General features: G+C 41.5%; 2 protein-coding genes across 3 annotated transcripts in view; one reads left to right on the top strand and one right to left on the bottom strand.

Annotated features, from left to right (window-relative positions):
• Positions 1-9,409, top strand: part of LOC139404978 (dysbindin-A-like) — a 54,358-nt gene extending 44,949 nt beyond the window's left edge. The window contains exons 8-10 of the mRNA XM_071147542.1: positions 7,896-8,051; positions 8,353-8,499; positions 8,909-9,409. Of these exons, the coding sequence (XP_071003643.1) occupies positions 7,896-8,051; positions 8,353-8,499; positions 8,909-9,207 (602 nt within the window). The 3' untranslated portion in view covers positions 9,208-9,409. The remainder of the gene's footprint in view (positions 1-7,895; positions 8,052-8,352; positions 8,500-8,908) is intronic.
• A 1,233-nt stretch (positions 9,410-10,642) lies between these two features.
• The window catches only part of LOC139404976 (protein Jumonji-like), a 38,165-nt gene continuing 36,381 nt past the window's right edge, over positions 10,643-12,426 (bottom strand). For both annotated transcript variants that reach the window (XM_071147537.1, XM_071147539.1), the window contains exon 15: positions 10,643-11,880. In XM_071147537.1, coding sequence (XP_071003638.1) covers positions 11,671-11,880 — 210 coding nt within the window. In that variant the 3' untranslated portion in view covers positions 10,643-11,670. The remainder of the gene's footprint in view (positions 11,881-12,426) is intronic.

The following is a 12,426-nucleotide window of genomic DNA, read 5'->3' as shown; positions in this document are numbered from 1 at the left end:
GCTGGCTTGACTTCCTGCCCACCTGGGACTAGTCGAGTTGACACATCCAGCCCACTGACAACAACACCCCTTTACCACAGGGGTGACACTGACTGACTGTGTTCAAATGCTTTGGTAGATTCTGACAAGGAGAAATTACCTACCTGGAAATCCTGAGCCTGTATTGGCACCTTGGCGGGCATTTCAAGGATTTGTGAGAATCCAATGATTCAGGGTTGAAATTCTTATTATCTTATCTGGGATGAACTTTTGTCAGAAAACAAAGAAGATACTTAGTTCCTCAATCTGCTGTTACTTGACTCCACACGGATGTCAGTTCTTGTAAAGGCAGCTGATGATGAGTAGAGCTTGATCTAGGACAAAAGATTCACTGCAACAATATGCGTCTTTTTAAAAGGATGTAGCACCTCTAGCCGTAACACAGACACTCCTATGGTTCCATAAAAGTAACATAACCACTTCCTGCTGTTCTGAGAAGTGGGTAGGTGCTTCCTGTCTTTAAGACCGAGAGAGGCATGGCTCACAGTGGGGACTAGAGCTTACTGGGACTATAGTCTAGATACATGTCTAGCTTCACATAACAGAACCGTCCGGTTGTTTTCTGATCTGGAGGAGACACACTTGGGCAGGCAGGTAAATAATTAGCCTACAATGTGGGTGATATCAATTTACATGTTAGTCATTTAGCAGGTGCTCTTATCCAGAGTGATTTTCATCTTAAGGTAACTAGGTGAAACAGCCATGTATCTCAGTCACAGTAAGTCTGTATGTAGCCTCGCTACTTTTATAGCCTCGCTACTGGTTATAGCCTCACTACTTTTATAGCCTCGCTACTGTATATAGCCTCTCTACTGTATATAGCCTCTCTACTGTATATAGCCTCTCTACTGTATATAGCCTCTCTACTGTATAGAGCCTCTCTACTGTATAGAGCCTCTCTACTGTATATAGCCTCTCTACTGTATAGAGCCTCTCTACTGTATAGAGCCTCTCTACTGTATAGAGCCTGTCTACTGTATATAGCCTCTCTACTGTATAGAGCCTCTCTACTGTATAGAGCCTCTACTGTATGTAGCCTCTCTACTGTATATAGCCTCACTACTATTATAGCCTCTCTACTGTATAGAGCCTGTCTACTGTATATAGCCTGTCTACTGTATAGAGCCTCTCTACTGTATAGAGCCTCTCTACTGTATAGAGCCTCTCTACTGTATAGAGCCTCTCTACTGTATAGAGCCTCTCTACTGTATATAGCCTGTCTTTTTACTGTTGTTTTATTTCTTTACTTACCTATTGTTCACCTAATACCTTTTTTGCACTGTTGGTTAGAGCCTGTAAGTAATAATTTCCCTGTAAGGTCTACTACACCTGTTGTATTCAGCATTTCACTGTAAGGTCTACTACACCTGTTGTATTCAGCATTTCACTGTAAGGTCTACTACACCTGTTGTATTCAGCATTTCACTGTAAGGTCTACTACACCTGTTGTATTCAGTATTTCACTGTAAGGTCTACTACACCTGTTGTATTCAGCATTTCACTATAAGGTCTACTACACCTGTTGTATTCAGCATTTCACTGTAAGGTCTACTACACCTGTTGTATTCAGCATTTCACTGTAAGGTCTACTACACCTGTTGTATTCAGCATTTCACTGTAAGGTCTACTACACCTGTTGTATTCAGCATTTCACTATAAGGTCTACTACACCTGTTGTATTCAGCATTTCACTGTAAGGTCTACTACACCTGTTGTATTCAGCATTTCACTGTAAGGTCTACTACACCTGTTGTATTCAGCATTTCACTGTAAGGTCTACTACACCTGTTGTATTCAGCATTTCACTGTAAGGTCTACTACACCTGTTGTATTCAGCATTTCACTATAAGGTCTACTACACCTGTTGTATTCAGCATTTCACTATAAGGTCTACTACACCTGTTGTATTCAGCATTTCACTGTAAGGTCTACTACACCTGTTGTATTCAGCATTTCACTGTAAGGTCTACTACACCTGTTGTATTCAGCATTTCCCTGTAAGGTCTACTACACCTGTTGTATTCAGCATTTCCCTGTAAGATCTACTACCCCTTTTGTATTCAGCATTTCACTATAAGGTCTACTACACCTGTTGTATTCAGCATTTCACTGTAAGGTCTACTACACCTGTTGTATTCAGCATTTCACTGTAAGGTCTACTACACCTGTTGTATTCAGCATTTCACTGTAAGGTCTACTACACCTGTTGTATTCAGCATTTCACTGTAAGGTCTACTACACCTGTTGTATTCAGCATTTCACTGTAAGGTCTACTACACCTGTTGTATTCAGCATTTCACTGTAAGGTCTACCTACACCTGTTGTATTCAGCATTTCACTGTAAGGTCTACCTGTTGTATTCAGCATTTCACTGTAAGGTCTACCTACACCTGTTGTATTCAGCATTTCACTGTAAGGTCTACTACACCTGTTGTATTCAGTATTTCACTGTAAGGTCTACTACACCTGTTGTATTCAGCATTTCACTGTAAGGTCTACCTACACCTGTTGTATTCAGCATTTCCCTGTAAGGTCTACTACACCTGTTGTATTCAGCATTTCACTGTAAGGTCTACTACACCTGTTGTATTCAGCATTTCACTATAAGGTCTACTACACCTGTTGTATTCAGCATTTCACTATAAGGTCTACTACACCTGTTGTATTCAGCATTTCACTGTAAGGTCTACTACACCTGTTGTATTCAGCATTTCACTGTAAGGTCTACTACACCTGTTGTATTCAGCATTTCCCTGTAAGGTCTACTACACCTGTTGTATTCAGCATTTCACTGTAAGGTCTACTACACCTGTTGTATTCAGCATTTCACTATAAGGTCTACTACACCTGTTGTATTCAGCATTTCACTGTAAGGTCTACTACACCTGTTGTATTCAGCATTTCACTGTAAGGTCTACTACACCTGTTGTATTCGGCATTTCACTGTAAGGTCTACTACACCTGTTGTATTCGGCATTTCACTGTAAGGTCTACTACACCTGTTGTATTCAGCATTTCACTGTAAGGTCTACTACACCTGTTGTATTCAGCATTTCACTGTAAGGTCTACTACACCTGTTGTATTCAGCATTTCACTGTAAGGTCTACTACACCTGTTGTATTCAGCATTTCACTATAAGGTCTACTACACCTGTTGTATTCAGCATTTCACTGTAAGGTCTACTACACCTGTTGTATTCAGCATTTCACTGTAAGGTCTACTACACCTGTTGTATTCAGCATTTCACTGTAAGGTCTACTACACCTGTTGTATTCAGCATTTCCCTGTAAGGTCTACTACACCTGTTGTATTCAGCATTTCCCTGTAAGGTCTACTACACCTGTTGTATTCAGCATTTCACTATAAGGTCTACTACACCTGTTGTATTCAGCATTTCACTGTAAGGTCTACTACACCTGTTGTATTCAGCATTTCACTGTAAGGTCTACTACACCTGTTGTATTCAGCATTTCACTGTAAGGTCTACTACACCTGTTGTATTCAGCATTTCACTGTAAGGTCTACTACACCTGTTGTATTCAGCATTTCACTGTAAGGTCTACTACACCTGTTGTATTCAGCATTTCACTGTAAGGTCTACCTACACCTGTTGTATTCAGCATTTCACTGTAAGGTCTACCTGTTGTATTCAGCATTTCACTGTAAGGTCTACCTACACCTGTTGTATTCAGCATTTCACTGTAAGGTCTACTACACCTGTTGTATTCAGTATTTCACTGTAAGGTCTACTACACCTGTTGTATTCAGCATTTCACTGTAAGGTCTACCTACACCTGTTGTATTCAGCATTTCCCTGTAAGGTCTACTACACCTGTTGTATTCAGCATTTCACTGTAAGGTCTACTACACCTGTTGTATTCAGCATTTCACTATAAGGTCTACTACACCTGTTGTATTCAGCATTTCACTATAAGGTCTACTACACCTGTTGTATTCAGCATTTCACTGTAAGGTCTACTACACCTGTTGTATTCAGCATTTCACTGTAAGGTCTACTACACCTGTTGTATTCAGCATTTCCCTGTAAGGTCTACTACACCTGTTGTATTCAGCATTTCACTGTAAGGTCTACTACACCTGTTGTATTCAGCATTTCACTATAAGGTCTACTACACCTGTTGTATTCAGCATTTCACTGTAAGGTCTACTACACCTGTTGTATTCAGCATTTCACTGTAAGGTCTACTACACCTGTTGTATTCGGCATTTCACTGTAAGGTCTACTACACCTGTTGTATTCGGCATTTCACTGTAAGGTCTACTACACCTGTTGTATTCGGCATTTCACTGTAAGGTCTACTACACCTGTTGTATTCAGCATTTCACTGTAAGGTCTACTACACCTGTTGTATTCGGCATTTCACTGTAAGGTCTACTACACCTGTTGTATTCGGCATTTCACTGTAAGGTCTACTACACCTGTTGTATTCGGCATTGCACTGTAAGGTCTACTACACCTGTTGTATTCGGCGCACGTGACAAATAAAGTTTGATTTGATTTAAAACCATTCCTCAATAAAGTAGCTGTCAGCAAAGTTAGTGCTTATAAGAAAATACAAGTGTGACGACAAAGTCAAGGGTTCCTCTGCTGTTGTTACTATCCTGTAGTACTGTAGTGGTATCTTGTTAGTATCCTGTAGTAGTATAGTGGTATCTTGTTAGTATCCTGTAGTACTGTAGTGGTATCTTGTTAGTATCCTGTAGTATTGTAGTGGTATCGTGTTAGTATCCTGTAGTACTGTAGGGGTATCTTGTTAGTATCCTGTAGTATTGTAGTGGTATCGTGTTAGTATCCTGTAGTGGTATCTTGTTAGTATCCTGTAGTATTGTAGTGGTATCGTGTTAGTATCCTGTAGTGGTATCCTGTAGTACTGTAGTGGTATCTTGTTAGTATCCTGTAGTATTGTAGTGGTATCGTGTTAGTATCCTGTAGTATTGAAGTGGTATCTTGTTAGTATCCTGTAGTATTGTAGTGGTATCGTGTTAGTATCCTGTAGTGGTATCTTGTTAGTATCCTGTAGTATTGTAGTGGTATCGTGTTAGTATCCTGTAGTGGTATCCTGTAGTACTGTAGTGGTATCTTGTTAGTATCCTGTAGTATTGTAGTGGTATCGTGTTAGTATCCTGTAGTATTGAAGTGGTATCTTGTTAGTATCCTGTAGTATTGTAGTGGTATCGTGTTAGTATCCTGTAGTGGTATCTTGTTAGTATCCTGTAGTATTGTAGTGGTATCGTGTTAGTATCCTGTAGTGGTATCCTGTAGTACTGTAGTGGTATCTTGTTAGTATCCTGTAGTATTGTAGTGGTATCGTGTTAGTATCCTGTAGTATTGAAGTGGTATCTTGTTAGTATCCTGTAGTATTGTAGTGGTATCGTGTTAGTATCCTGTAGTGGTATCCTGTAGTACTGTAGTGGTATCTTGTTAGTATCCTGTAGTATTGTAGTGGTATCGTGTTAGTATCCTGTAGTACTGTAGGGGTATCTTGTTAGTATCCTGTAGTATTGTAGTGGTATCGTGTTAGTATCCTGTAGTACTGTAGGGGTATCCTGTAGTACTGTAGGGGTATCCTGTAGTACTGTAGGGGTATCCTGTAGTATTGTAGTGGTATTCTGTAGTATTGTAGTGGTATCCTGTAGTAGTATAGTGGTATCTTGTTAGTATCCTGTAGTATTGTAGTGGTATCGTGTTAGTATCCTGTAGTGCTGTAGTGGTATCTTGTTAGTATCCTGTAGTATTGTAACGGTATCCTGTAGTATTGTAGTGGTATCTTGATAGTATCCTGTAGTATTGTAGTGGTATCGTGTTAGTATCCTGTAGTGCTGTAGTGGTATCTTGTTAGTATCCTGTAGTATTGTAGTGGTATCCTGTAGTATTGTAGTGGTATCCTGTAGTACTGTAGGGGTATCCTGTAGTGCTGTAGTGGTATCTTGTTAGTGTCCTGTAGTATTGTAGTGGTATCCTGTAGTACTGTAGGGGTATCCTGTAGTACTGTAGTGACTCAGGGCTCTGTGAGGAGACTCTACAGTAAGGATGGTGTCTCTGGCCAGACTCAGGGCTCTGTGAGGAGACTCTACAGTAAGGATGGTGTCTGGCCAGACTCAGGGACCTGTGAGGAGAGAGCCCCTACAGTAAGGACAGTGTCTCTGGCCAGACTCAGGGACCTGTGAGGAGAGAGCCCCTACAGTTAGGACAGTGCGAGAGAGATAAGGAGCTCTGTTCTCTGCCGCTACAGAGGAAGTCTTTCAATAATAACTTGGGACTAATTATCTTATGATATCTGTAGGATGATGTTGATCATTATAATAGTGAGAAGACATGTATCTAATGATATCTATAGGATGATGTTGATCATTATAATAGTGAGAAGACATTTATCTGATGATATCTATAGGATGATGTTGATCATTATAATAGTGAGAAGACATTTATCTGATGATATCTGTAGGATGATGTTGATCATTGTAATAGTGAGAAGACATTTATCTGATGATATCTGTAGGATTATGTTGATCATTATAATAGTGAGAAGACATTTATCTGATGATATCTATAGGATGATGTTGATCATTGTAATAGTGAGAAGACATTTATCTGATGATATCTATAGGATGATGTTGATCATTATAATAGTGAGAAGACATTTATCTGATGATATCTATAGGATGATGTTGATCATTGTAATAGTGAGAAGACATTTATCTGATGATATCTGTAGGATGATGTTGATCATTATAATAGTGAGAAGACATTTATTTATCTGATATCTGTAGGATGATGTTGATCATTATAATAGTGAGAAGACATTTATCTGATGATATCTGTAGGATGATGTTGATCATTGTAATAGTGAGAAGACATTTATCTGATGATATCTGTAGGATTATGTTGATCATTATAATAGTGAGAAGACATTTATCTGATGATATCTATAGGATGATGTTGATCATTGTAATAGTGAGAAGACATTTATCTGATGATATCTATAGGATGATGTTGATCATTATAATAGTGAGAAGACATTTATCTGATATCTGTAGGATGATGTTGATCATTATAATAGTGAGAAGACATTTATCTGATGATATCTGTAGGATGATGTTGATCATTATAATAGTGAGAAGACATTTATCTGATGATATCTGTAGGATGATGTTGATCATTATAATAGTGAGAAGACATTTATCTGATGATATCTATAGGATGATGTTGATCATTGTAATAGTGAGAAGACATTTATCTGATGTAAACGGCTAACTACAGGTTGCGTCCCAACCTGTATGTATGTGGTCAATGGATTTGGGGGCACTAGAAAAGAGCGGAGGTAACTCTGACAAAAAGCTGCCACTTCCCATGGAGCTTAACAGGAATACCAAACAATGACTTGTTTATATTCAGTAACTGTACAGTGACCTACAGTGACCTACAGTAACTATATAGTGACTTATACAGTAACCATACAGTAACCTATACAGTAACTATACAGTGACCTACACAGTGACCTACAGTAACTATATAGTGACTTATACAGTGACCTACACAGTGACCTACACAGTAACCTATACAGTAACTCTATAGTGACTTACACAGTGACCTACACAGTGACCTACACAGTGACCTTCACAGTGCAGATTTGTGAAACATGTTTCCATTAAATAATGAATGATTGAGGCGTCATCATTTGACTGTGGCTTGTCCTTATGTCTATCCAGAGGGTATTACTGACCTCCATTAAAATGTACTAGAGCTCATCTACTATCTTTTCAATGGCTGCTTCCGTGAGAGCAAGTCAACCCTCTATCCACCTCTGTCCTCTACTTCCTGTTTCCCCCCCAGCCGAGCTGGACTCTGAGCACGCCCAGAAGGTGCTGGACATGGAGCACGCCCAGCAGGGGAAGCTGAAGGAGAGGCAGAAGTACTTTGAAGAAGCTTTCCAACAGGACATGGATCAGTACCTCTCTACTGGCTACCTGCAGATCACCGACAGAAGAGGTGAGCTGGAACCCAGAACACACACTGTGTGGCTCCCCTTTTTATAGTGCACTGCTTTGGACCATAGCACTACGGGCCCTGGGAAGTAGTGCACTACGGGCCTTTAGGAAATAGGGGTCCATTTGGAACACTACCTCTGTTGATACGGCAGGGGGCGGCAGGGTAGCCTAGTGGTTAGAGCGTTGGACTAGTAACCGAAAGGTTCCAGGGTTCCTTGTGAGAAATGGAGAAATGGAGGCAGGATGGGACTGTGGTGCAGCTGCAGTGTGAAGTGACGCTGGTTGTGTGTGTCGCTCCACAGGGCCAATAGGTAGCATGTCTTCCATGGAGGTAAACGTCGACGTTCTGGAACAGATGGACCTGATGGACGTGTCGGACCACGAGGCCCTCGATGTCTTTCTCAACTCTGGAGGAGAAGACGACAGCCTGACCTCCTCACTCACCTCAGGTAGTTATCAACACAGTGCACTCTGTAGGGAATAACCAACTCAGTGGCCTTGTGGTTAGTGTCCTCCCTGAAATTGAAGGATTGGGAGTAGCTTCACGCTACGGAAACAGGAGATAGACTAGTGTCCTGTCCAGGAGGTGTACTGGTACATCAAGCTGTCTCACTACAGAAACAGGAGAAAGACTAGTGTCCTGTCCAGGAGGTGTACTGGTACATATGCATGCGCGTCACCCTGGGGATAACAGAGTTGTGTTGTCATGAGTTCAAACAAAACAGAGATTATACACTGCAGCACACTAGAATCACATGATGGAGCATGTGGTTGAGTCCCAAAAGTAACCCTGTATCCCATATATGGGCAGAGCCGTGATGTTGGACTGATCCCCTCTCCCTCCCTCCTGTCCCCCAGGTCCAGACCCTGAGTCGTTGTCCTCTGAGATCTCCCTGCGGGTGCCCACACAGGCGGAACTGAGGAACAAGCCGTCTTCCTTCTCCTCCACGGAGCCAGGCTCAGCCAGCCAGGACACCAGCCAGGACACCAGCCTGGGGGAGTACCAGGAGGGGGAGGGCAGCGAGGCCAGCGGAGACGGAGACCAGCCCCTGGTACTGCCAGACGAGGAGGAAGTGCAGGCCGACACAGCCCTGGTGTCGTTGCCCGAGGCAGAGACGTTCAAGAACTCTGACGACAGCGACTCGCAGGCCTCTTAGGAGCCGTCACAGAGCTGCCCCCTGGGTGAGACCGGCTCTAGGGGGTATAGGGTAGCTCCTAGACGCTGATCTGGGGGTCCGTTTTGCATTTTTCCCCCCCCAAAAAACTTTTTTCTTTTCTGTTTTTTATAAATGAAATGTAGCTTCCTTCCTTGTATCCAATTATATCTAAGTAAATACTAATAAAGTTGTTTAAAATGTTCAAGGGACTGCATTCTTCAGACATTACACTGGGAGTTTAAACCAACGCTTTGAAGTCAATAACTAGAATAGCTTGGTGGTTCTTAAACACAGAGATGTTTGGGTTAGGATGCTTGGAGGGTACAGACACACGGCACTGAGAAGAACACATTTGGATAGACACTGTCAAACCTTTTTATTCAAACCTTAATGGGTACTAACAAATACAATAGAAAATAAATCGGTCATTGTCCAACTTGAATCAGCATGGAAGGAAAACAGAATCCGAGATAAGAAATGAGACGGTCGGCTGTAATGAGCCTGTTGTAAAAAAAAAACAACCAAAACATTAAGCACGCTTTTTAAAAAAAAACATCCAACTCTGTATATATGTGAACTTCTAAAATGGATTGTTTTTGTAAGGGGTCTCAACAAGCTGATTTTAAAGGACTCTTGTCGCGAGGCTGGAGTGCAACAACAGGAGTTACTCCTTCTGTACATAGTAGATTTTTGCATTTTTATTATTCTTCTACTTATTTTCCCTTTTCGTAAAAACAAAAGTTTAGGTAAAAAACGAGGGGATTCAAACTATGCAGCACTTCTCCATATGTGTTACCAGGGCAACCCTGGCCCCATACAACTAATGTCCAACACAGTTGACACAAGGGTTGTGATACAATATATTATTTTTTTTTGTCTGCACAAAAAGTGTTTACACAACCATTTCACTGTCTCCACAACACTTGTGTAATTCTAGATGTTTTTTGTATCACAACCGTTGAGTGTATACGGGGCCACAGATGAAGTAACTGGTGGTGGTGGAGGGGGGGGGGGGTAAGGCTTTTTCTTCATAAATCCCCTACTCCAAAACACTGCATTCCATTCCTTAAAAGGCTCAGGTACATGTATCTTTAGACATTGACAATGTTTTATATGTACAATGCTGTTGTGGTTTTCACTTTTTGTTCTTTGATAAAACACCTGGACTGTGACTCTCCCAAATGGCACCCTATTCCTTATATAGTGCCCTTGGGGCTCGGGTCAAAATTAGTGCTCTAAATAGGGGATAGGCTGCCATTTGGAACGCAGTGCCGCAGACCCAAGAGTTGCAGATCAAGAGCCTGTAAGGGTCTAGAGTGGATAACTTGGTCACAAAACAAAAACTATCGGCACCAGGAGTGATTAAAAATGATTAGTATGCATTTTTTTTTTTTTTTTTTAGGCACAGTGTTTCACACCAAAATGGTCAGATGAGCGGTGTGAAGCCCATTATTACCGTTCCACTCTTGGCCAATTCTCTAAATAATTATTACACCAATGATCTGAGAAGGGGCCCTGTTTAATACTGAGGCCAGGGTCGTATTCACTAGGAACCAAACGGAAGGCAAAAGGGCCAAAACGAGGAGGGACTACCTGAACATGTCCAATAAGGAACGCTTGTTTTTTTTTTCTGTTTGCAAAAACGTTTTGCTACGTTTAGCACTAATAAACACAACCCACTTTTTGCGCTCCGCTGGAAAAATCTTTGTATCGTAATGCATGTATTACAAACCCCTGAAGAGCCTTATTACTGGTTGGAGTCTAAACGCAAAACTGTGTGTAGAATCCACTTATTGGTAACAAGTTCTACAAACGTGTTCACAGTTCAGGATGCAGTCCAATGGCTTTGAGCAAAAGGAGAAATGATCATTATTATTACTACTACTACACCAATGACAGTATAAATTGAGCACCAAGATGTAGCACCAGGGAAGTGAAGTCTGTAGGTAATAACAGTAGGTGTAGCTAGGAGGATTTTGTGATATCTAGATACAATATACAGTATTGGACGAAGGGCTGGGTTTCCATCCATACGGCTGAAGATCCGCGCTAACATTTTTTAAAGCTAATTTCCAATTGAGCTGAGATACGCGGGAACGTTGCCTTCAAATTTCAATTGAGCTGTTAAGCGGATCCTCCGATACGGAACTGAACCCAGCCATTAATGCCTCTTAAAAACATGTTTTTTTTTTACTCTAGTGCAAAAGCCGTGGTTTAAGGAGCACATTCTCCACACTGAGCAGAGAGAAATGTACCGTAGTGAAGCACTGGTCCTGTTGGAACACTTCAGAAGTCCTTCCTTCCTACCTTCCTTCCTTCCTTTGAAGTAATCACAGATGTGAATCGGTTGGATTGGTGACAGTAATTGGGTGGTAATAACCTAACCACTTGTACATCTGTGTTTACCTCAAAGAACCCAGGAAGGAAGGATGTGAAGTAATGGAACGCGGCCCATGATGTGAGTTATTTAGAGCTGAGGGCGGTCTTGGGCAGGGTGGAGGAGGGGAGGCGGGTGAGGGACACAGTGATGGAGGTTCTGTTTCGGGCGCTGCGTTTGGCCGGGGTGGACGCCTCACCGGGGCCCTGAAGTCCTCTCGTCCCTCTCCTCTTCATAGCGCCGCTCTTCTCCAGCACTCTCCCACACACCCTGCTCACCAGATGGTTGATTTGGTCCTGAGAGGAAGAGAAATTGGAATCGGGAGAAGAAGAATGTGGGTTGACATTGAAGAGTGGGTGTAGTAATTGACGACCTCCTACTGCCTAATAATGGAGGTCTGGACTATGAATGTATTGATGGTGTTGAACTGAACTGCTTTCAAGTTCTGAGAATTTTCACTCTCCTGGTTAAATAAGGTTACATCAAATGTTGGAAAGAATTTAAAGTAGTGTACTGTAGTAGTGTACTGTAGTAGTTTACTGTGGTAGTGTGTAGTTTACTGTAGTAGTGTACTGTAGTAATTTACTGTGGTAGTGTGTAGTTTACTGTAGTAGTGTGTAGTGTGTGTAGTGTACTGTTGTAGTGTGTAGTGTACTGTAATAGTGTGTAGTGTAGTAGTGTGTAGGGTAGTGTACTGTAGTAGTGTAGTTTACTGTAGTAGTGTGTACTGTAGTAGTGTGTAGTTTACTGTAGTAGTGTGTAGTTTACTGTAGTAGTGTGTAGTGTACTGTAGTGTAGTGTACTGTAGTGTAGTGCACTGTAGTGTACTGTACTGTAGTGTA

Source organism: Oncorhynchus clarkii, unplaced genomic scaffold (genome assembly GCF_045791955.1).
Source record: "Oncorhynchus clarkii lewisi isolate Uvic-CL-2024 unplaced genomic scaffold, UVic_Ocla_1.0 unplaced_contig_10369_pilon_pilon, whole genome shotgun sequence".
In the NCBI taxonomy this organism is placed as follows: domain Eukaryota; kingdom Metazoa; phylum Chordata; class Actinopteri; order Salmoniformes; family Salmonidae; genus Oncorhynchus; species Oncorhynchus clarkii.
Note: the sequence above shows the minus strand (reverse complement) of the source record. Positions and strands in the feature narration are given on the sequence as shown.